The sequence below is a fragment of the Leishmania panamensis genome (genome assembly GCF_000755165.1).
Source record: "Leishmania panamensis strain MHOM/PA/94/PSC-1 chromosome 29 sequence".
In the NCBI taxonomy this organism is placed as follows: Eukaryota; Euglenozoa; class Kinetoplastea; order Trypanosomatida; family Trypanosomatidae; genus Leishmania; species Leishmania panamensis.
In genome coordinates this window covers 383,644-407,501 of record NC_025875.1, presented here as the reverse complement: position 1 = coordinate 407,501, position 23,858 = coordinate 383,644, and the positions used below count along the sequence as shown (strand labels likewise).

The 23,858-nt window shown below is 58.9% G+C and overlaps 5 protein-coding genes across 5 annotated transcripts; all 5 read right to left on the bottom strand.

The window, feature by feature from the left end:
- Positions 1-20: 20 nt before the first annotated feature.
- Positions 21-2,915, bottom strand: LPMP_291100 (KU70 protein, putative; the record flags this gene model as incomplete). The annotated part of the gene is made up of 1 exon (XM_010702416.1): positions 21-2,915. One exon carries the CDS (start codon positions 2,913-2,915, stop codon positions 21-23), a length of 2,895 nt encoding a protein of 964 aa, XP_010700718.1.
- A 2,064-nt stretch (positions 2,916-4,979) lies between these two features.
- Positions 4,980-10,697, bottom strand: LPMP_291090 (hypothetical protein; the record flags this gene model as incomplete). Its single annotated transcript, XM_010702415.1, has 1 exon — positions 4,980-10,697. The coding sequence occupies one exon, from the start codon at positions 10,695-10,697 to the stop codon at positions 4,980-4,982; it is 5,718 nt and encodes a 1,905-aa protein (XP_010700717.1).
- Positions 10,698-12,492: 1,795 nt separating this feature from the next.
- On the bottom strand, positions 12,493-13,086 carry LPMP_291080 (hypothetical protein; the record flags this gene model as incomplete). The annotated part of the gene is made up of 1 exon (XM_010702414.1): positions 12,493-13,086. The coding sequence occupies one exon, from the start codon at positions 13,084-13,086 to the stop codon at positions 12,493-12,495; it is 594 nt and encodes a 197-aa protein (XP_010700716.1).
- Positions 13,087-14,140: 1,054 nt separating this feature from the next.
- Positions 14,141-16,315, bottom strand: LPMP_291070 (hypothetical protein; the record flags this gene model as incomplete). Its single annotated transcript, XM_010702413.1, has 1 exon — positions 14,141-16,315. One exon carries the CDS (start codon positions 16,313-16,315, stop codon positions 14,141-14,143), a length of 2,175 nt encoding a protein of 724 aa, XP_010700715.1.
- A 1,700-nt stretch (positions 16,316-18,015) lies between these two features.
- Positions 18,016-19,068, bottom strand: LPMP_291060 (hypothetical protein; the record flags this gene model as incomplete). The annotated part of the gene is made up of 1 exon (XM_010702412.1): positions 18,016-19,068. The coding sequence occupies one exon, from the start codon at positions 19,066-19,068 to the stop codon at positions 18,016-18,018; it is 1,053 nt and encodes a 350-aa protein (XP_010700714.1).
- Positions 19,069-23,858: the final 4,790 nt, after the last annotated feature.

Genomic DNA, 23,858 nt, shown 5'->3' with positions numbered 1-23,858 from the left:
CTGATGTCGCCTTATTTTTCTCACGATGGCGGTGGAAAATGCTGCTTGACAAGCTCGATCAGGTCCGCCTTGCGTCTTGCCCCACCGGCGCTCACGTTCGTAGCCGTCAGGTACCTCTTGAGTTGGGGTATAATCAACCCCTCCCACGCATTCTCAGCGGCAGCGTGGCGAATGACCTGCTCGATAGGCACAGGATCGCCGTCCTCTTCGGTAGAGACTGCAGCTGACCCTCCTGCTGCGCTGACTTCCGCTGCGCCACCGCGTGGCCGGCGTGTCGCCATGGCTGCCGCGCGCGGATGGGGACAGTAAAGGAAAGCGTCGTAGTCGTTTCCCAGCACTTCTTTGTTGAAGCTATGGAAAAGTGCTGCGAAACTCCTCATGCCCTCATAGTCGGGAAGGGTGCCGTCCAGCTCCCACGGCGCCTCATCGGTGTCCTCAGCACCAGCGTCCTCCTCCTCCACCCTCGCCAAACTAGTCTCGACATCAAGGTACAGGGGATTGACTGATAATGGGAAGAGTCGTCGAGCGAGTTCTTGCAATTTGCGGTACTGCCGCTGCAGCGCGGGATTGAGTACCGCATCTACTTGGTAAGACACTGTCAGCGAACTCACAAGCTGCTTTGCAAGTTCGAGGTGCATTGGATCAACGGAGCTGTCCTCCAGTACAGGGGTGACGTGTTTGTTGGTGAGCGTGCAAGCGCGTAGCTCCGGCACGGCACGCAGATCCTCGGCGTAGGGAAGAGGTACGACGTAGAGCCCCAACCCATCCACTGGCACCTGATCGCGCCTCTCAGGATGCCCTGTCAGGTCTGGCGATGGCACCAGAGCTACGAGGCGCGGCGCTGAGCCGGCTGAGGTGCAATACTGGGCAATCGCAACTTTCTTCTTTGCACGCAACCGGCGCACAAACAGGACGAACAAGCGATGCGAGTGCGCGCCACCGCGCTGCACACACGAATGAAGGAAAGAGCTCCGTCCCACGGAATGCTCCCGCTTCACTGCGTCAACGAGATCCTTGAAGTGCAGCACGGTGAATCCAGGCTCAGCCCCGGCAGCTGCCACCTCCACAATTCTCTTGCGCTCCGCCATGGTAAAGTAGACTCGCTCCTTCCCAGCCGGTGCGTAGTAACGAAGATCGCCGAGCTGCACGTCCTCCTGCCCTGTCATCAACTCCTCCGTGGGGTCCTTCTCGCTACGGAAGCGCTGCAGCTGATTTGGGCGGCTGTCACCGGCTCCCTCTTTGTGCCCCGCACACACGCCACCATCGTCCCCATCACCTCCGTTCGTACGCGCGTGCAGGCGAACGACGCGGTGAAGCATGCGGTTCGTGCGCTTATCCAGCCACTCTCGCGGCGGAAGGCGAGCGCGCACGAAAGGGGTGTACAGACTCACCGCCATCTGGGGCACGGCAGCAGCTCGCGACGCCCTCTCTGCATCTCTCTCGGCCGCTGTCGTCGCAGAGAGAGACCCAGTGGCCGTTCCAGAGAAACCGCCGATGCGGAGCAGGCAGTGCCGAAAGGGACGCTGCGCAGTTGCACGACGCATGACAGAGTCGAGCAGCTGCTGCAGTGTACCGTTGCCAGCGTTTACATTGATCGAACCTCCACCCCTGCTGACAAAGGCCTCATCGCGGGCCTCGGTCAGCGCCGCCATATTGTCACTGTCACCATTGGCACTGAATCGTGCAGAGGCCGCCTGCATCTCCCTCAGCAGTGGTCCCCAGAAGAAGTCTGGCACAAATCCCGTTTCGGCTAAAGAAGGTGAGTCGGACTGACTGGGTCCACTCTGGCCGGTATTAGCGCCAGTGGCGGCAGTGGTAGGGTCAAGCGACTGGTCAAACATGCTGGAAACAGTGAAGAGCGGACGCGCAGAGCTCCTCCTACTGCTGCGGTCCGTTCCATCTGCGCATATTGACGCTGTAGAGGAGATCGACTGCCTACCATGACCGGCGTCCCCCGCCGTATCTGCGACTGCAGAGCTGCCGCTTGGGTACGGACCACCGCCACTGCCAGCGTTGCCGAAGCCAAAAACTTCAAGTACAACGCCCTCCTTGCCTAGGTCGCATGCGCGACTGCGGCACAGGCTCCACTCCCGGGCGTCGTCACCACTTGGGTTGTCGCGGTTTGTGAAGACAAAGAGGCGCCGATGGCAAATATCCGGCATGGTACGGAGGCGCAGCACGATGCGCTGCACCTCCCAGAGTGCCTCACTGAACTTGAATGCGGGAGAGGCGCTCAACGGCGTCGGAAGAGCAGTATTCGTCTCTGCGCAACCGCTCGCCGAAGACGCCGCGGCGGGAGCGGGGAACATCGATGCAGTGGGCCAGTGACCGATGTGGGCCTTAAACTCCTCGTAAGCGGCAGATCCGGGAGCGCCAGCTGCCTCTAGCTGCTCCACCTTCTGCATGCATTCTGTGCCGATGCGAGCGGCCTCTTGTATCACGTAGACCCCACGGAAGCCCCTCGAGGGGGTCGGCGTCCGTGTGTTGTACAGCACAATCGCCACGACGTCCTTGCTGCTGCATATGATCTTCTCTTTCATCAGTGCGAGGATGCTCTGCATCGACATGGAGAAGAAAGAAGAAGACAAGCCAACGGCTGCGTCAGAGTCACCCACAGCACCACTACCCATAGTCGCCTCATGACCAGTGGTGGAGAGTTTGAGCCTCACGACGCCACGCGTGCGCGCTGGTGAACTTGCTCCGCTCTTACCGACTGACGTCGTCGTTGTCGACTCACCAGCAGGCAGAGCTCCGAACATTCCCTCGTTGCAGTCAACGAGGCACACGACAGCATCGCGCTGATTGAGCTGCCACAGCTGCTCACGATACTCATCGAAGTCGAGCCCCTCGGTGTAGGTGCTGTCTGCTGCAACGATACCAGTTGTACCCTCGCCCCACTCTGCAAACTCATCCATGGTGGGCCAATGGCATGCTGTGAGGGAGGGAGAGGTGGTAAGATGGTCTGGACGTGTTTGTTCTTGAAACCTAATGTGCTGACTGCTGGGAATCAGCAACGATAAGACTCAAAGAGGAAGTCAGTAGTTGTCAGCGTCACAGCTGGTTTGCAAGGTGTGGCAGACCATCTAAGAGAGTGAAGCCCCTGATCCTTAGCAGTCACCATGATGTGGCCTCTGCTTACACGCAGTTGTGCGAGCAAAGATGGAGACTTTGCCTTTACCTGGAAAGAGTCCCTAAACAGCAGGAAAGGGTAGTGTCAAGTAAAGTGAGGGATTGCAAGAGGGAGTAGAGAAACAGTGGAGTACGAAATCAGAAAGACGGGGATAAATCCAACGAGCTGCACGCACCGGCTTTGGCGTTAGAAGCGCGCAGACACCCAAGCGCAAATATCCAGAAAAGAAAAGAAAAGAAAAGAATGCTGCACACGAACACTCTGGTAAGACCTCTTGCACAGATTCGCTTCATTTCTTGAAGGAAGGTGAACAACCACCCAGTGTGGCCATCGCATGTGCCACCCAAGGACCGAGAGACGCCTCACAGTGCGCCGTTGTGAGGACTGGCACTCTTTTCGGTATGAAATTGTCAGTCTCCTTTCCCCTCCCACAGCGGCCAAGCGCTTCTTCGATATCCGCATTTCCCTTCTTACTGTTGCGATGATTTGTCGACTGTCGCTCACAATCGCGCCGCTGCGCTGCTGGTGATAAGTAAACTCCAACTGCTAAATATGGCCACTGCGTATCCTGGACTGTGTATGCTGATACACACACACACACACACCGGAAGAGAAGCAAAGGAGGATAGAGTGTGTCACGTACGGTTGGAAGAAGGGCGCCGAAACATCCACAGGAAGTGTTTACCGGTACCTATCATTCACCGCGGAGAGCCGTCACACCTCCGCCTTGCGCGACTGTCATGATTTTCTACGCCTCATAAAATAAAAGATGCTGGCAACAACAACAACAAGATCTAGTGTGCCAGCGCCCTTGCGGAGCCCCACCCCCTCCCTGCTCTGGCCGGTGTATGTGCGTGTTTGCTTGAAAGGCCGTTGGCAGTGAAAAGAATCAAGCATCACATGGGAAGGGAGGGAGGGGGGGACAAAACAAGCAAAGGCGCTAGCGCCCCCCCGGCGGGACGCACACGAGCACGTGCACGGAAAAGAAAAGGAAGCAAAGAAACGACGGCGGTGCCAACAAAGAATAGAGCGCACAATAAGAGACGAAAATGTAAATCATCTGGCGACATCGCAGCGAAGGGAGAAGACACGCACATGGGCCAACGGCGTAGGCCTTGGAAAGGAGGAAGGGCTGTGTGAAGAGAAACTTGCGATGGGGGTACTGCACGTATCTAGGTGGCAGCGGCTAGTGGTACAAGCGGAAGAGGAAAACAACACCAGAAAAAAAAAACAAAGGAACGACGTCGAACGGCCTCTAAAAGATGCAGCTACCTCAGCGAGGGAACACACCACCCCCAACGTGCACCTGTGAAAGCACATCACCAGAAAAACAGGAAAAAACAAGCAGTACTCGGCGCGGCGCGTTGGGGCAGCTCCTGCTCACACAACCACCGCTACAGAAAGAGAGTGAGCGAGACAAGCGGGGGTGCGAGAGGGCAAGAGAATATACATGAAAAAAAAGCGCTGGGACCCCCTCTCCCACTGGCAACGCACGCGTGCCCCACCCCTCCCACAAGAGCGGGAGAGGCACAACTTGGCTCTCATATGCCGAGTCACAGTTGGGTGGCGTCACTCCCTCGGCGCACCTCCCCGTCCCCCACCCTCTCCAACTGGTGCCCACACCTTCCGGACATCGACGGCCGCCCGCGAAGCCTGTGAAAGCCGCCTCTCGCTTACTGGGTATCACTTGAAGTACACTGACTGAAGATAGCCCCAGCAACACAGACCCCGCTCCGAGACCCGTCCTCGCCGAAGTGAGGAAAGCAGGGGAACGCTAGACGACGGGAGCCGGCGGCACCTGTGGCACTGCTGGTCGATCAGGCAGCAGCGCGGGGACGGTGAGATCGCTTTACACGTAGTACACATCGCTGTCCTCTGAACGGGGATTCATGCTGGTTCGAAAATCGGCGGGTTGCTCGGCAAGCGCTTCGGACGGCGGTGTCAGGGAGGAGGCCCAGGTGGCCGACGTCAACGAAGGCCTCAGCGACGGTGGGGCGGGCGTGAAGCGCATCTTTGGAGCCGCCAGCGGAGCTGCTGGCGCGACGGCCCACCCACCCTGCCCACCATCCCCACCGCGCCTAGTCAGGAAGCGCTTGTACGCAGCGAAGAAATCTTCGCGCTCGTGCACCCACGCCTCGTAGTCGCCGGGGCTCATCTGCGCAGATGGGCTCTGTAGTGGGGCGGGGGTAAAGCCCAGGCCCGCTGCGCCGATGGTGGCCACCACGCGCCTTGGCCTGTCTAGTGCGGAGGCGGCACCGGCACCTGACACATTGGCCCCAGACCCCGCCTCTATCAACGCGCCAGAGAAGAGAGAAGTTCCCTCTTCGCGATTGGCTTGCTGGTCCTGCCATTCCTGCACGCCAGACGTGTAGCGCCACACCGGGTCATCCATTACGGCGGGAGTAGCGACCAGGTACTCCAGCTCTCGCTTCATGTAGTCCTGACCGGCCTCGGTGCGTAGCGCGACGGGGAGCGAGGCGCGACGCCGCGCTTCGCTGCCGACGTGTCGATACTGGGTCCGCCACGCTTCCAGCGCCTCCAACTCTTCCTTGTTGGGTTTGCCGAGGGCCGCCTCCATCGCCGCTACATACTTGGCGGTGCGGCCGTTGCGCGCGTGTGCCTCATTGCGCTCCCTCTGCTGCTCCTTTGCCACCGCGTTCAGCCCGTTAATGTCACGTTGGATGCGGCGAATATACATTTCGGTGGCCTCGGCATTCGGCATGGTGAACTCCTCCACCCATGGAGCCATCTGCCCTGAGCTGCCAGACGCCGAGACGTTGCTACCGCGGAGGGGGTAGTGCTGATGACTGACAACGCCACCACGGAAAGAACCGCTCAAGCCACCTGGGCGTGAGGCACTGCGGCGCAGAGCCGCGGCGGCTGCTATCGACGTGGTCGGGCGCGAAAACTGAGACCCGCCCCCGCCAACACGGTCTATGCTGACGTTGCCCGCGTACGGCTCACTGCCACCTACGGCGCTGGCGTGGATAGTAGGTGGATACTCTGTCCAGCTCTCCAGCAGCGGCTGCAGCGGCCCGTAGCCCTCCACAAAGAGGACAGCAGCTCTGCGCTGCTGGCTACAGTGGTAGAAGTGCTCCACAAGACCCGCACCGGGCACAGCCACCTTCGCAGTAGTATCGGAGGTTGCCATATTCGTCCCGGCGACCTTCTGCGACAACAGAGGCACCGACAGCTCAGATGTGAACGGTGGCGCACTCCGGGCAGTGAGTTGGTTGGCGCTATGCCAGCGATCCCGCGCTGTGGCCCGCACCAGCTGCGGGTAGGACAGTGTCCTGTTGCTCGTGAGAAGTGCGCCGCCGTCATCGGCGTCAGTATCGCTTCTTTGCGGTGCCTCAGCGTCTGTTGCACTTTCACTCAACTCTCTCGGCAGCGCCAGCAGTGGCAGCGGCAGTCCGCTCATGAAAATCGCATTCCGCACGACACTCGTGGCCGCAGCCTCTAGCCTCTCAAGAAGACTGGGTTTCTGTAGCTGCTGGGCGCGTCGCTGCGACTCCAACGACGTAGTCCCCGGCGGCGTCATATAGCCGGAGCCGTTGGCGCTGTGCCCGTCCCCCACACCGTGCCGCATTTGCGACGTCATGTCAGACGTCAGGCCAGGCCACGAGAAGCTCCATGAAATGTCGTAGTGTTTGCACAGCAGCTCGATCGCCTGCGCTGCATTCCGCTTCACCAGCCGCTGGAACGCCGCCTCTTTCCTCTGACTACTGACTTTGCCAGGAGAGCCTAAGGGTGACAGCGTCGCCATCGAGTCGGCGAGGACAACAATCCCCGGACTTGACAGAAGCGTCTGCTGCCGCCCAGAGCGATCCGGCGACGGGGTGGCGGCGACTGCAGGAGGGGAGTTTGCCAGCCCTTCAGTGTCGCTGTCCAGCGACTGCACCTGTGATTCATTCACCAGCACCAGTGTGTCAGGCGGTGGTGCCACAGCACCGCTGTCAGCGGTGCTGCACTCGCCCGAGATTGTTGTTGGGTGAAACGCTACCGCTGACGCAAACGCCGCTTCGCCGTCCATGCGGGATGCCACGGCAGTACGCATCATGGTGAGCAGTTTCCGTGTCTTGCTGCGCAGCGTCGCCTCCACCTTGGCCTCTGCAGTCTTCTGATGTGACTCAGCAGAGTTGCCGTCCTTGAGATCGGCAGCCGCGAAAAGAAAGTTGTGCTTTGTGTAGCGATCGTTAGGGGTGATAGACATGAGGTACCGGCGTCCCCGTTGCGCTGGCGGCCCGAGTGCGACGTCCGGGTCCACCAGCGAGACTGAGCGCTGGATCTGGGCGATGTTGGGCAGCTGCAAGACGTAACCGACGGCGATGGCCTCGTCAAGAGTCAACTCATACTTCGGCTTTTCCCCCTGAAGAAAGATGTGCACAGGGGCGGGGTGGGTGTCAGAGAAGACACCTGTGGCGGTGCGCAAATGGGCCATGGTTGCCGTAGTTGCGGCTGCTGTCGCAAATCGGAATGGCTGGCTGTTGGGCACCGGTGTGCCCGGCGTCGCCGTTGACCGCAGCAACGCTCGATTCCAGATGGTGACGTCGCGTTGAATCATCTCCTGCTGTGCGAGAGATGCCTCGTGGCACTGCTCGGCTGCCCAGGTGCGGTTACGCTCCTCAAGCAGGCGCGCCATACGATGCAAGCGAGGTGGCAGCGGTGTGTGTCTGTGGCTTCCATGGGCATGTGTCTTGGCAAGAGATGCCGCAGCCTTCGATGGCACTTCCTCACCGAGGAAAGCTTGCTTCACAAGGAAGGCGCCAGCATTTCCGAACCGCTGCTCGGGACCACGGCAACCACCGACGCGCGGCTGACGCGTGGGTTGGCGCCGTCCACTATTGGTTCGAGCGGCGTTGCCTCCGGACCCTGCAGCAGCCGGAGCATCGTCTAGGCGGGGTAGAGGGCTAGCAGTGGTGGGAGGGGCAGCGGCAACAGCAGCGCTCTTGACTACGGTCTTCCAAGACTTGTCACCCGTGTCACCAATGTTTCGACGCTTTTGGTGCTCGTCCAGCGCGGCAGACACCGGTTGGCCTTTTCCTCCGCTAAGGCGACTGACAGCCACATCATGAGCGAGAGCGTTGAGGGTCGTCTGCATGGCTACCGCGGCTGCCTTGTCAGCCCCACGATCCATCGTCGAATAGTTGATGTCCTCCCAGCGTACGTAGTCGCGATAAAGGAAGCACAGCGCCTTCAGCTGCACCTCGCTCACCGCACGGCCGTAGATAAGGTAGCTGGCGAAGCCTCCAGGAGGTGCCCCCACCGTAGGCATGCGTTGCCGACCAACAGCGTCCACCTCCATCTCTGGTTGTGGGGTGCCAAAGATCTTCTTCATGAGCTGCGGTGTTTGGCTCGTGACCAGACCCGAGTACCGATGCAGTAGGTCCATCCGCCGGAGGGCGTCAATGAGATGCTTCACCTTGATGCGCCAACCCTCCACCATCGTGCGCGCAGCAAGCCCCAGTGGCCATCGATGCGGAATCAGACATCCCTCGCCAAGCACGTCCCCTGTGCCGTATGCAGCAACCCCTTCACAAAGTGTAGACACAGTGCCGCCCATGATGAAGATCATCTCGGTGCACCTTGTCGACGTGCTCGCCACGAGCGACCCTGGCGTATAGATGACTGGCTCAAGTCGCTCCTGGATGAGGCGAATGGCTACATCAGGGAGCGGCTTCAGCAGCTCGGAGCCGGCCCGCAGCTGCTGTGCTAGGGCGTGCGTGAAGCGCTGCTCGCCCATCCACTCAACGCGGAGAACCGCCGCCTTCTGCAACAGTCCATCACGCAGGGCGGCATCACGCTGCATCAGCGCGGTGAAACTTCGGTGCGGTAGGCACCACACGTCACACACTGTGTCTGCCCGCAGTACGCAATGGCGCGGCTCGTGGAAAAGCACCGACAGCTCGCCAAAGGAGGCTCCTGATTCGACCACCTCCGCCGGCTGGGCTCTGGTTGTCTCTCCAATGTACCAGCAACCGCACCTCTCGCATGAAGAGCGCGACGCCGTCAAATCATTCGGCAACTCACCCGACATCAACGGTGCCGGACTGCCGCCACTCTTTGGGGACACAAACACGTTGAGGCGACCCCGCCGCAGGAAACAAAGCTGCCGAGAGGACCCGGGCGTGTGGGGGCAGGCCATCACCTCGCCAGGCATGTATGTGCGCGGCACCATGTGCGAGATCAAGGCGCGAATTGTGGGCGCCGGCACATCCTGCAGCAGCCAGCTCTGCCGCAGTAGCAGCTCCGTGGCGGCATAGTCACTGTAGAGGGAGCGACGTCGGGCAGCCACGATGAAATCGGCGACAGTGCGGACGGTCCCACGCGGCACAATCTCGCCCTTTGCAGCAGTGCACCACGGCACGTACCGGTGCGGCGAACGTTGCAGCCGCTCCGCCCGCTGCCGGGCAGCAATGTCAATGAGAGCGGCGTGCACGTCGCTCGTGCGGATGCGGAAGGTGTCAACGAACTCCTCGTAGGTTGCCCCCTCGTTGCCTTTTGCGCTCTTCGATGCGGTCGAGGCAGTCCCGGAGGTTGGTGCAACGGTAGGGGTGGTCGAGGCTGTGTAGCACACGTACTTGAATGGCGCCAGTCCAAAAGCCTCACCGGCTCCCAGCACCACAGGGGCACGTACCTGCTCTGTACCGGTGGGCCGCAGCGTTGGCTGTCCAACGGTGCGGCTGGCCCGTCGCAGTGAGCGCTGAATTGCAGTCGTCACGTTGGAGACGGAGGTCCCGTCGTCGTTCGCCCTCCCGCCACCAGCGACGGTGGAGTTATTGCATCCCACGGAATCGGTGGCTGGGTAGTCATCCATGATCAACGCCACCTCTGGCGCGAGGCCACCGCCGCACAGGCGCACTACATCCTTGGCCGAGGTAAAGTACATCCTCCGCTCCCTGCGAACCCCCAAGCCGCCGCCACGGCGTTGCTGCTGAGGTGCCGAAGACTGCGACTGCGCCTGTGGCTGGAAAAAGGTCGCGGACACAGTGCCCGCCATGACAATGTACACAAACGACGCCTCAGGAGGTTCACGGGGGTAGACCAGCACTCCGCCAGCCTCGATGCTGACAGGGGCGACTTTATCCTTCAAGCAGGCAATGACCTCCTTCGGCTCTAGGGACAGATTGCCCGTGCCTCCGTCCAGCATTAGATCTCCGCCGGCCGTGTTGAGTGCACGGGTCAGCGACGTCAGTGCGTCCGTCACCATCTTTGCATACGCCGCCGCACCTTCGACAGTGTCGCATGACGGGAATCGTTGTCGGACACTTCGCTGGCGCAGGAGCAGCTGCTTCTTGAGCCGCATGACAGGGGCGAAGTACTCCCGCAGCGCCACTCCCGGCAGGGCATCAAGGGCCGTCCTCAGGTACATAAGTCGGTCAATGGAAATTCCATTGATATCGATGGCGCTGTCGCGGTTTCTAGGGCACCCACTTCCGCCACTGTATGCGCTGGAGCGGCGGTGGCTGGTGCATCCCACGCTCTGGCGGCGGTGAGTGGCATTGCCGGGGTGATGCGGCACATGCACGATAATCCCTGGTGCGCCGGGTCTGGTTGCTGTGAGCATCGGTCGAAGAGGGAGCAAATGAATAGAAAAACAGGCACAGAGGAAAACGTCGTCTGTGCAACGAGAGAAGACCCTTTTCCCAATGTCGTGGTGGGCGCCCGTGTGTGGGAGGTAGTGCGGCCAACCCGTGCGGCAGCGGGACAGCTTGCGGGGGTTGCAAGAGAGCACAAACAGCCAAACAAGAGTAGGGGTGCGGGTATTCTAGACGATTTAGCGGCAGCGCAAGAGGAGGTAAAGAGTAGAGCGTGGGGAGAGGGAGGGACTTTTCTGAGGGAGGTGGCCACCCCATAGCTGGCGTATCAGCTCTCTCTCTCCCTCACACTTCAAGTGTGACGATCTCGCGTTGGTGTCTTCGAGCGAGGGCACTGAGTGAGAGAGTAGAAAGATGAGTTTGGGGGGAGGGTGGCTGATGATGCGTTGCACAGATCAGCACGCACGTACACGCCGTAGACGTTGGCACGGCGTCTTCTCCTCGGGTTGCAGAAGGGTGGTCGAGATGTAGAGAAACAGAAGAGGGATGTTCATGGCGAGGGTGTGAAGAAAAACACTGAATGTGCGTTCCCTTGCACATTGTCGCCCCCCTTGCACATTGTCGCCCCCCTTGCACATTGTCGGTTCCATCTGGCAGACTCAGCAAACTACAGAAAAACAGCAGCTCCTTTGCAGTGACGGCTCCCAGAGAAACCCATGGGGTCTGAGAACATGTGTGGGTCTGCAGGTATTTTCCACCCCGCTCCTCCTCTCTCTAGACTGTTAAGGTGCAGGGCAATGTAATACACACAACGACCCGCAGCCGCGTGGATGCTTGATCGCCGAAGGGTGGTGTGAGCGGTGGCTGGTAGAGCGTATGGTGTAATAGACGCAATGATAGGGGAAGAGGAAAGCCCCAGTTGTGTCAGCTCTCTGATACACCGGCGTGTGCCATTATGCTGGTTCGTTTTTTTTTTTTGCCTGGGTACGCTGCCACTTGTCATTGGTCAGTCCACGAGGCAGTGGTGAAGGCAGTCAGAAGTGAGGCATCACACATCTCCTTGGCCCTCCTCGGCCCTATCCCGAGTACTGAGGCTCAGAGACAAACGCACGCCCAATGAAAAAGTGCGCCCCTTCGCGTCTCCTCAGATGAGAAAGCAAAAGCACACACAAAATAGCTAAATAAACGCAGGAAACGAAAAGAGAGATGCCTCATACCAACTGTACATGCTTTACATCGCAGCTTTTCTTTGCTCTCAGAAAGGGAAGGGAAAGTGACTGCACAGCTAACTCAGCCAAGCAACGATAACAAGGACAGTCACTGCACCACCACGACTGACATACACACACATACACACACACACAGACACATTAGAGAGAGAGAGACGACCGTCATTCAGCACACGACAAGTCAACGACAGAGAAGGCAGCGGCAGGAAAAGTGTGACCGTACATCCGGCAGTGACCAAGAGCAACGTCCTCAATGTAAAGAGAGGGTGGGTGGGAAAAAGGAGGCGTATGAAGCCAACGACAAGATAGAACGAAGGAAAGGGGAAAAATAGTGCAGAGCTTCTTCGGCAGCCACGGGTCCCTCCTCCCTCCCCTTCTCCCCTCCCAAATTCTCTGGGTCAGGACGCTTCGCTCGCCAGACTCGCGTGCATCTCTACACCTGCAAGCGGGGGCCCTCAATAACAGCGACATACACACAAAAAAAAGGTGTAGCGTGTCGTGGGGTTCGTCGCTTCACACAATCCGCCATATACTCGCGTAAGCGTAGGTGCCACCCAATACCTACCAAAGGGGATAGAGGCCGTAGGAGGGCAGCTTAGCCGGTCCCTTTCGTCGTCGAGAGGCGGTCCGCCATCGCCTGCTCCTCGTCACGGGAGATCCTCGTTGTCTTTGGGTCGTACGGGTAGACATACTTCTTGAAAAGCTCCTCGTCGCGCTTCTCCCAGTCAACGTGCGAGAGGCGATCCACACATCCCTTCAGCTCCTTCTTACCTATCTTCTTCGGCTCCGCGGTCAGCAGGTAGCGCGAGTTAAGCGCCTCGCGCCGCATCCGGCTCTTCTTGCGCTCCTCCTCGTACATGCGGCGCACCTGGTCATCGATTTCGCTGGGCTCCATCTTCTTGTCGTTCTTGTGCACCTCCTCCTCCATCTTACGATCACGCTCGGCCTTGGAGTTGGCAAAGCGCTCCACCTGCTGATCGTACATGCGGCTCACCAGGTGGCCTTCTTCCTCCTTTGAAATGTGCTTCTGGGTCTGGGCGCGTGCTCGCTCCAAGGTGGCGCGACGCTCCTCCTCGCGCTGCGCCGCTAGCTGCATCTGCCGGTAGTACAGTCGCTGCACGAGGTTCTCCTCCTCTCCTGGGGAAAGGCGCTGCTCGGCGGTCAGCGTGCTGTACTCCACAGCTTCCATCCTGACGCCTTGTGTGCGGAGGTTATACGGTGAGGCTGAAGGGGCTCGCAGCACGCGAATGCAGGACAGAGCCCAAAAAAAAATTTTTAAAGGACCAAAATACTGCCAGAGGTGCCTACTGGGGTCACGGAGATACTTGTAGGAAGAAGTAGCCCGCAATGCGTATGGAGGATAAGTGGTTGAGGAGTTGCTGGGTGACACGAAAAGAATAAGAACGGGAGAGCGCAGAGAGGGTGTCAAGTGAGTCGAGAGAGAAATGAATTACGTAGGTGGAGGCGTGAACTGGAGAATATATATATATATGCGTCCTTGAGTAGAACACGTGCAGTAGGAAAGCAGCAAGCGTGTCATGAGCAGTCGGTAGGATGTTGGAGCATATGTGTGTGTGTGCGATCCATCCCAGGTAGAACCAATGAAAGCACACGCTTCCGGAAAGAGGGGAAGAGAGCAAAAGAAGTGAAAAATGCGACGGAAGGGTGTAAGTGCCGTCTGTTCGCTGCTTAACGAGGAGGTAGCGCGGGTGCAGACACGTCGGGTGGAGGGGGGGGCATCCAAGGCCATGAATACACCCACGGAAGAGCACATTCCACACAGAGATGAGAGGGTGGCGCACTAGTGTACATCGCGTAGATACACAAAAAATGCGCGGGAAAAAAACACGGCCTCAGGAATCTTCGCAGTATGGCACCACAGAAACTCTGCCTGACGATAACACACAGTCTCGTGCGTCCCCACCCCCTCTGCTCCGCTGATAGTACCGAGACCTCGCTTTGTCAGCGTCACCATCAGTAGACCTCTCCCCCTGACGTAACAACTCTCCAGCCGGGTGATGTATGCACAGGCGTGCGTGTGTGCCTACTCACGCGAGTGAGAGCAGAGTGGGGTTACTGAACCTCCATCGATCCCTGTGAGGAAAGAAGCGTAAGGCAAGCAAGCCAGCAAAAAATGTGACGCCCGCCATGGCCATCATGCCCGCCGGAGAGGTGGTCGCACAGGCGTGTTAGAGTGGTACTCCTCCCCTGGCGACATGGTCACTTCCTCACTCCCCCCTCGGTCACTGTCCACGATTGACCTTGAGGTCCTCCGTGAAGACTGCGTGCGCCTCTGTGTAGGCGTTGGTGGGGACGTGGAAGTATGAGTCAGCCGACTGAGACACATTGATGGTGCGAGGTATCCCTCGCTGCACAAAAGCCCCCATGTTCCTGGAAACCTGTACCGCTGCTGCGCCGTCACTCATAGCAGTGACATCGCCAAGTGGCTTGTCGGCTAAGCTCCGTTGCCGCCGTGCGGTGAGCGCTTGCTGCGCCGACTTCTTCTCCCGTTCGCTGGTTCCATCGTAAAAGTGGTGTGCCATCTCGCGCACGTGTGGAGCAGCAGCGATCTCGGGCAGCACATCGAGATCCGCGTGGCCCATCAAAACCGATTGATGCTTTGCCTGCTGAATCTTGGTGAAGGTCTCCTCCAGTGAGGTGCTCTGAATGAGGAGAACAAGCTCGTAGGTGACACCATTGCAGTACTCCGCCTCGCGAAGCAGCCGCGTCCGCTCCCGGTAGGCTTGCACCTCGTTCGGCGACGAAGCTGCTGACCCGCGACTTCGTCGGCCATTGTTAATGGGGCACTGAGAGGCCAGCCATGCCACGTTCACTTCGTCTGCGTTCAGTGGCAATGGCACACACGCGCTGGAGGCAGAGATGACTTCCGGGCAGCAGGAGGCAAAAAAGAGACTGAATTCGCGCTGCAGCTCCTTCTCGACTTTCAGGTAGGCCTGGTGGAGCAGCTGCTCCTTGTGCAGCACGCGGTCCGTCGCCTCCCGTGACAGCACAAACTCTAAGGGAGAGGCTGGATTCAACACAATATCCACCTTCTCCGGCACGATGGAAGCGTTATGCAGCAGCGTGGAGACATCTGCAAAGTAGCCGATCAGGAAAGGGTGCAGGAAAGGTCCAAACGTGGGGAGCGGGGTGGCTTGCTTTATTTGGAAAGGCGCTGTCTGGGCGACGGACTCCCAGTAGGTCGCCTTCGCCTCGTCCGTCACAGTCTTTGCCGATTCTGCACCTGCTGCTCTCTCCCCACGCAGCGCGGATGCCCTCACTGCTCCCACTGTCGCCCGACGCCTCCCGGCAAGTCGTTCTCGGCGGACGGGATGGTGCCTTGATGACGTTGCCTTGCACCCAATACCCCTCGCCCTACCTTTGACTCCGCGTGGGCGCCTCTGCGCGCGCGTACGCGCCGCCCTCGCCGCTGGCGCAGCTGGGCGAGTTTCATGAGATACACTCGATGGGTCAAGCTCTCCCTCCACAAAGCCGTCCATCAGCATCGTATCGAAGAGCGCATCTGCGTCGACAGAGGTGTCGTCGAGTGTTGTGGAAGGCCCTGCCTGTGTTGCGTCACTACGAGGAGAAGAGTCAGGAATTGTGTGCTCAGCTGTCTTCAGCGCCACGCCAGCGCTCTCAAGCGCTTGTGCTCCTGTGCCGTCTTCCGGCGCAGCATTCGTCTCCCCCTCTTGACCTGAATGGCCCCTCCGCGATCCCGCCGACGGGGCGGTCTCGTCCCTCTCCTGCATGGTTACTTCAGCAGAGGCGCATGACTGTTGCTGCCAGTGCCGCTGTTGCCACCACCTACTCTGGAGCAACGCGTCAGGCAGCAACCCCGTGCTTGGCACCTCAACACCAGTAGAGGCCGTGGTGGTTGAACCGGATGCCCACAGCACACCGCTCGGGTCGCGCACCGCAAAGCCGAAGCGCTGGCAGAACAGTCGCACGTAGTCCAGTGATGTGAAGACGGGCAGCGCTATGTAGTGATCCAGAGCAAAGACCTGTGGCTTCACGTCGTACGGGTCCCACCGCCTGTCCACCGGGGACGCAAAGGAGAGCAAGGTACTGTTCACCAGACAGCGCACCAACTCCAGATCTGTGCGCGCATCCCGATTCGAGCTGATGGACAGCGCAATCGCAGCCTCGAGGGCATCACTGCGGGGTAGTAGCTGAAGGGCACGCAGCTGCGCAGCTGCCGCTCCCGTCGCCGACCCACCGCCGCGGCTGCTACTCGTAGCGCTGGTGCTGTGCTGCTCCTCTCGCAGAAGATGCTGAAGACGCCGGCGCTCCCGCAACTGCTCCTCAGCGGCGCGGTTTGTCTGGCGAAGATGCCGCAGTCGCCGACGCAGCAAATGACATCCCGCGTCACGCGCCGCGCTGGGCCTCCAGCAGATCCGCGTCGTGGACAGCAGCATGACAACAATGGCCGTGCATGCGTGACGTCGATTTTATCTTGCGCACCGGCAAGGCGAAGGAAAACCGTTTAGTTTTTGCTTAGAGAAAAAGAGCTGTGCAACTTCTTTCGCTGAGCCGGGCAGGCGCTCTCGCGTCGTGCACCCAAACTGACGCAGTTCTCGCGTGCAGAAAGGGATGCGATGTGAAAGGACAGGAGAGAGAAGAAGCGTGGGTGATCGATTGTGCAGTGGTGCTTGTTGTCGAAGTACTTGTGCGGCATCTGTGCACCATACACTCACTTGCTTCTGGTAAAGCGGACGCGGAAAAAGTGAGAAGAAGGGGAGGAGAGAACTGTACAAGAGAGATGCGCAAGCACGTACACAGACGTTGCCCTAAACGATTTTGTGAGTCTCGCATTACCCAAAGAAAAAAAGAGAGTGAAAAAGGAGCTCCACTCTGATAACGCACGTCCGTTGCTTTGAGACCCGCAGATTATGCGGAGCCGGGAGTAATATTAAAAGTGAGCGAAACTGCATAGAAGACACACACGCATTGCTTTACAGAGAGAGAGGAGAGTACGGCTGAATGTAAAGACAATCGCCCATTCGAGGTAGACTGCCGGTGCGTGCAGAAAAGACCGTAGTGGCGTCCCCGCTCGTCTCTCCGACTCCACTTATCCTCACATGAACTTCAAGTCTACCACCGCGTCTTGAGCATTACCCACGTATGTGACTCCCTCTGTGTGTGTGGGGGGGGGGGGAATCGCTCTCCATACAGCGTTTGCCTTTTGATGCTCCGATTCTCACTTTGTTTTGCCATGTGCGTGGGTGCACGTGTGCATGTTCTCTCCCTCCTATTCCTCTGGGCACTGTCACGCACAGAGTGTGATGAACATCACACCAAGGGAAAGGGGGAAGACAAGTAGCAGTAGTGAAAGTGATAGCGGAGGTAACGCATATGCGCGCGACTATCAAACATGTGACAGAGCATGGATAGCAGCACATTCGTATCCACAACGATGCAAATCGACAAGGAAAGGCAGAAAAGTTGGGTGCGTGTACGGCACAGCATATACAGCAGTCAACCATCGAGCGAAGAAGAGAAGAGGGATTAGAAGAAGCGCAAGTGAGGTCGAACAAACATAATCGCACATAAAGAAAGAAAACACTGCGCAGGAGCGGAATGGGAGAAGAGGTAAGGTGAGAGGTACCGCCTCTAGGGGCTTATCTGCACGCCCGTGACTGTAAGCACAGACATAGTAGAGGGGGGAGGCAGGAGAAGGATAGACGGGAAAGGCAGGTGCTGGGACGGTCAGCCGCCTGATTAAACCGGAAGGAGAAGTGAAGAGGGGGATTATGGTGGAGAGAAGCAGGTTTGAGTCAACGGCGCACACGCGAGTGTCTCTGTGGGTAGATCATCTTCACACTCACTGTAAGAACTGTGGATGTGTAGCGCATTATTGACAGTGTTCTTGTGTAGCGGCGTTACCACATGGCGAAGAGGCACCAGAGAACCCAAGGAACGCAAGGAGGGAAGAATCTTTGAAGACGAGTCAGAAAGCTTGTGCAGAAGGCGAGGTGCATCGCGCCTACCCCTTTCCCCCATCACCATCCTTCTTTCCCTCTCAGGTGCCACATCGTCCCCATTTTTTTGCCCTCGGCTCGTGCCCGCCGCCATACCGGCATCTTCGCTCTGTGCGTTTGTATGCAACACGTGTAGTCTACGCCTTTGGAGTGGGAAGCCGATTCACGGATGTCGTTGTGAGAGAGTTGCTGAACGTTAGCACGATCTTACCCCACGCCCTGCTGTCGTCGAGTCGCGCGTGCGCCTGCGCTACCTCCTCTAACGGGTATGTCTTGTTCGCCACCGGCACAATCACCCGCTCATTTATGTAGGGGAGTACTTCCTTCTCGAATGTGCATACGAGGTTCTCCTTGTAGTCGTCCGACTGGCAGCGAAGCTTCGAGAAGATGATGTGCGCGCGCTGTCGCAGCAGAGGAAGGCAGTTCAAGTGCACCTTTGCGCCGCCCATGAAGGCGAGCACGATGATGCGGCCGTCCTTCGCCAGTACCGCGGTATCCTCGGAGATGTACGACCCACCAAAGACAGAGTCCAGGACAAGATTGATGGCACCCTCACCAAGGAGGTTCCTCACCTTCGGAGAAAAGCACATCCCGGTCTCATCCGGGGTGCGGGCGAAATTGATGCTCGCAAAGTTCTTGCACACCTCCACCTTGAGCTCTGAGGAGGTTGTGACGGCGATGGCCTGAAAGTGCTTCTCGACGATCTGCGCTGCCGCAGTGCCCACGCCGCTGGCTCCGGCATGAATGAGGACGTGGTGGCCCTTGCGACAGTGGCCGTGGTACTTGAGTGCCTGCCACGCAGTGAGAAACGCCTCTGGTATTGCGGCTGCCTCAATGAAGGAGTAGCCTCGTGGGATGTGCATGACGCTGCCCTCGTGTGCCACGGCGTATTCGGCGTAACCACCACCCCGCAGCAGCGCCATCACTTTGTCGCCCTCCTTGAAGTCCTTCACATCGGCCCCTACCTGTTCAACGACACCCGACACCTCCAGTCCCATAACCTCGCTACTGCCTTTTGGCGGAAGGTAGTGACCGTGGCGCTGAGCCGCGTCGGCGCGGTTGACTCCAGCCGCACTCACCTTGATGAGAATGTCCCTCCCGCGAGTGATGGCGGCCTTGGGAATGCAGGAGATCTGGAGCATGTCCGTGTCTCCGAACCCCTTCAGGGTGACTGCGCGCATCATCTGCATGGTTAGGAAAGAAAAAGCGAATGAGGAAGTGAGAAGCGATAGCCCAGAACGTGTCCGGCTGACAGTGTACGTGCTTATGGATGTGTGTGTCGGTACGGTGGACAAACAGGAATGAGCGCTGAGAGAAAGGCCCGAGCTGAGGTGAAAGAAGAAACGAAAAGCCCGCAAAGACAGCCACTCCGAGAAGGAAGCGCACGATGCGCCACTGCTATGAATATTTCCTATCCTCGCGAGTGTGAAATCACAGAGAGGAGGGAGAGAAGAGCTAAAGAGGGAGAAGGGGGTAGCCTGTTGAGTTGAGCGGTTCCACTCTCCTCTTCGAGCCTGCGATGAGCCGATGCCACCAGCATTGGTTGGGCATTGCTTAGGTAGGGGAGAAACGGACTTCTGTACTCCGCTCTTACGGAATTTCCGCCTCTCTCCTCGACAACGTCGATAAAAGCGTCGAGTCCACCCCGTTCCTTTTCCACCATGTCTGTCTTCCTCATGTCGCTCGGCAGACTCCATCTTGGGTGGTATACGGGGTCGCGGCTCAGGCCGTCTGCAGGATTAACAGTAGACATAATGAGTTCGGCCATCACCGCGTACGGGAGTCCGGTCATCGTTGTAGGCATCTCAGCATGTGTCGCATGACCGCATGTGTAGCCTTTACGGAGGGCGGAGAGGCCTGCCGTACTGTCGATGCGTGCGTGTCTTCGCGCTCCCCGTAAATGGCGCGAATGCCGAACGAACACAGTCAAGCACGCAGTGCTTCGTTTCGTTGTTGCCACCACCTGCGCCTGACGCCACTCAACCGCTACCGGCAACGACTGTCTGCCTCGTATGTCGGGGAACGCATGCCGCCCTCCCCATCCTCGCGGAGTTGCACAAGCATGGAGATCTCAGTCTGCAGCAAATCCCCCCACGGCGCAAAGAGGCGACGGCCCGTGGCCGCTTGACAATCAGGCGGCGCGTCATCGTAAGAAAACCACAAAATGTGCAAGAAGGCACGTCCAGGACTCGGGCAGCAGGCCAAAGGCGTCACATGAGCCGCCCCAGTCCTTCCCGTGGCAGTTGCTTGGTCGCATCAGCTCTCAGTTTGGTGCACGTCAGTTCTCCGACACAGCCCGTTCCAAAGCTGCCGTCCAACAACACGCCAGCAAGCCCGTGCCTAGGGGAGACGCCGATCCCGTTGCTGCTCAAGGTGATGTCGGCCTTTTTCGCAACGCTTCGAGTCGCCTGCAGGGCTGTCCCCACCGCCTGTGTCGACCACCCGTCAGTTGGGCGCCGTCGATCCACACGCTCACGTGATCGCTAGAGGCGAGTCGCTTCGCACACACACAGAGGATGGGAGACCAATGCTGCCTGCCACCATCTGCACCACCGCTGGTCTAGCGGCCAAGTCCGTTGGGTGCGCGTTCGTCGCTGATGCACGGAGCCGCCTCTGGCTCGCAAGCTAAAGAGCGCCCGCAGGTGCAGAGGAAGAAGCACCTGCAACAAGGACGCTGTCAGCTCCGTCACCCCTCCACATTCGTCGAGCACGAGCTCCCGCGGCTGCGTAGCGATGCTCTTTTCCAGCCAGCGGCTGGCTTGTCGCGGCCAGGGGGTGAGCCACCGTCTGAGACGTCCCTTCCTCTCTTCCACTACGGTGAAAGCCGATCCGAGGAGAGCGCTCGGTGCCGCGCTCGCCTCCGGTCATGCCGGCTGCCAGTGGCCCCTGGCCATCCGTGTCTGTTGCTGGCGGGGCGCAGCGGCGTGTCCGGCGGAGCGCAGGGGGGCGCTGGCCGGGGAGACACCCAACCGGGCCGCACGTCCGCCGCTGCCTCTCGTCTCTCATCCTGCCACGCAACTCGGGGCAAAGGGCATCACCTCCACCCGCACCACCCGCAAGGGGGAGGGGGCTCTCCACTTCGGCAGCTGGTAGGCGTGCTCGGACTCACCTCGGCAGGATGGGATGCAGCGGCACCGGCAAGGGTGGCTCGACAAGCACCGACACCCATTCCTCCTCTACGACAGTAGGGAGGGAGCAACTCCGTCCCCCGAGGGACGTGGGGCGCGGACTTGTTCGGCGCTGTAGCGTACTGTGAGGCCCCCTAATATCGGGTAGCTCGGCGTATGCTTTGCCAAGCGTGGAATTACCGGCAGCAGCAGGCTTGCCTCGGGTAGGGTGTGTGAGACGTGTAGGTCCGCCCCTCCCCACCCCAGGCCGCGAGCCAAGCACCCGCACGGGAGTAAGACATTTCGTATCCGAGACGAGGGGCGCACAAACACTTTCCCGCCCGCAAGCTTCCCTCCTCATCTTCACATGAATAACTGCACCAAAGCCCCCATGCATCCCACGCGCATCACGCAGAGCACATCGGCGAGGAATGCCCAGGCTCTGCTGCTTTTGGTCGCAGCGTCACAGCACAGGGCGACCCCGCCGTTGGGCAGGCAGAGGGTGCGCTGTGGCTCTTGGCGCTGGGCCCCGCCTCATCGACACGCCACCTTCCACACGAGCAGCAGCGGCGCACACGGAGAGCAGGTCGCTTCCGCTCAGCGGCGTCGCTTGCTGGAGGGGAGGGGCAATGCGCCACACAGATCGTGCTGCTCCCAAGGCGGAGTGAAATTTCTAAACCGGCACGACCTTGCTGGCGAACTTCTTGCACGCCGTCGAGGAAGCGTTGAAGAACCCTCTTGGGTTTCCCTGGGTCTGTTTAAGCCGGAATTCGGGCTGGCGGAAGGCAATGTAGGACTGAAGCATCCTAAGCGCCTTCGACGAATTCAAAGACAAGGGGCGGCTCTCTTCACTCGTCTCTTTTTCGTTGTCGCCGCCTGGTGAAAAAATGGCGAGGCGGCTCTTTCAGGTGCCTCCTGCGCTTGTTGTGTTGGCGCTGTGTAATGCACACATCCGAGAGGCTTACTTCATTTCACAGGAGTGTTGTGATGGATGCGTTGGGGGGAGGGGAATAGCAAACCCACCGAGCGGTGTCTTCCATGAGGTCCTCCCACGAGTCGCCTGTGATGCCGTCCTGACTGAGGGACGCGCAGTCTTCATCAAACTCGGCGAACGACAGGGTGGACGTGTCTTTGATTGACGATCACGAGCCCATGTGCTAACGGGATCCCAACAAAGGTTCGCATTAAAGTCCCACCGGGGCCCGGTCCAGCTTGCTTGAAGAACACTAAGGCGGCGCACACAAAGTGGTGTACAATTGATCCTCGTTGGAGATGCAGTTCGGTGATTAAATGGCGTTCTCGCCTTGGCTCAGTAGGGAGAAGCTGCCCTCGCTCACCACGGACGGGAGAGGCAAAGAGAAGCAAAAATGGTCCTCATTCACCGCTCTCAGGTACACCTACAGCGCAGTATCAAAAGTGTCTGCGGCGGCCACACCTCACGTGTGGATATGTGAAAGACTGTCATATAGCTTTAAGCCTTTGGGGGTATGTCTGGGACTGTGTCTGGGTGTTTGCCGCCCCCCCCCCTCAATAGAAGCGATCGAAGCAACTGGCATCACACGAGAGCAACCAGAACGTCATCACAAGTGGGTTGTCAAGACAGAGAGAGCAGCAGGAGGAGAAAGAGAAGGCACTGAGGTAGAGGCTGCCCTTGACTATATAGACGAGCGACAGCACAAAGGAGAGTATGAGGCCCTGACGGGAAATGAGAGGGCATCTGAAAGAGAGGGAGAGACCTGAATAACTTGGAGGACCACCGAGGCAGTGCACACTCATCCTCCCCCCCCCCTCCTAATGCCACTTTCTTTGAACCCGCGACACACACGCACTCTTACGCAGATAGCAAGAGAGAGAGTGTGTGTGTGTGTGGGTGTGTGATAGAAAGAGGCGCATGGCGACACAGCGCCTGGCAGAAACCGCGCTGGGCCGACGTTTGCTTCTCTTTTGACGTTCTTTGCGTCCGGTAGCGCCCTCATCACATTTTACCGGAATGGCTAGGGTGTTTGTGTATGGATGGGTGGGTGTGCCGCTGGACGCAGGGTCCCTTCTGAAAAGGAGGGGGAGATTCAACCAGTGTGAAGGGAAAGGTGAAAAACAGTGCCGATGTTTTACTGTACAGAGAAGCCCTGCTTGTGCTGCTAGGGTTTGCTGCGCTTCGACCTCGACGCGGTCGCTATCGGGCGGTGGCCCTCCGCCTCTTCCGACACAGGTGGAAGATTAGGGATTACCAGGAGACCTCAACAAGACTCGTACACCGGCACCTGCGGGGGTGAACAACAAGCGAGCCTACGACCCGAGACCCTCCCTAGAGAACTCTAGTCGCTCCTTCTCTCCCTCTGACAGCCCCTTACCTGGTTACAGTGGCGACAGACTCGCCTGCTGCGCCAGCGACGATGCCGCTAGGGGGAAGGGTGCGCGGACAGCATGTACATTGGGATGGCGCTCTCCGCGACGTTCGCCAGCGGCTACACTTCTCTCTAGTGGATTGTTTAAAACTACCTCCAGTTGTAGTGCGATCTGCCGCATGGTCGCCTACACTCGATTACAGTGATGCCGCATCGAGGATCACTGTACGGCTTGCGTCCCATTCCACAGCGTTGATATCGCACAATGTAGGCAACGCCTGCAATGCTGAGAAAGGCTCACTCACTCGCAGGCACACAAAAGGGTCCCCGCACCCACGCATGCAGGCGGACACGTACAAATCGCTCAGGCAATATATGAGAAGCGCACGCTCGACGGAAAGGTGAAAAAAAAGGGGGGAAATGAAGCAGGGAGAGGGATGGCTTCTAGTGCAGGGTTCCTGCACAACCCAAGTGCCTGCACCACTCGATCAAAGTAAACGGGACTACACGTGGAGCGCCCAGACATGT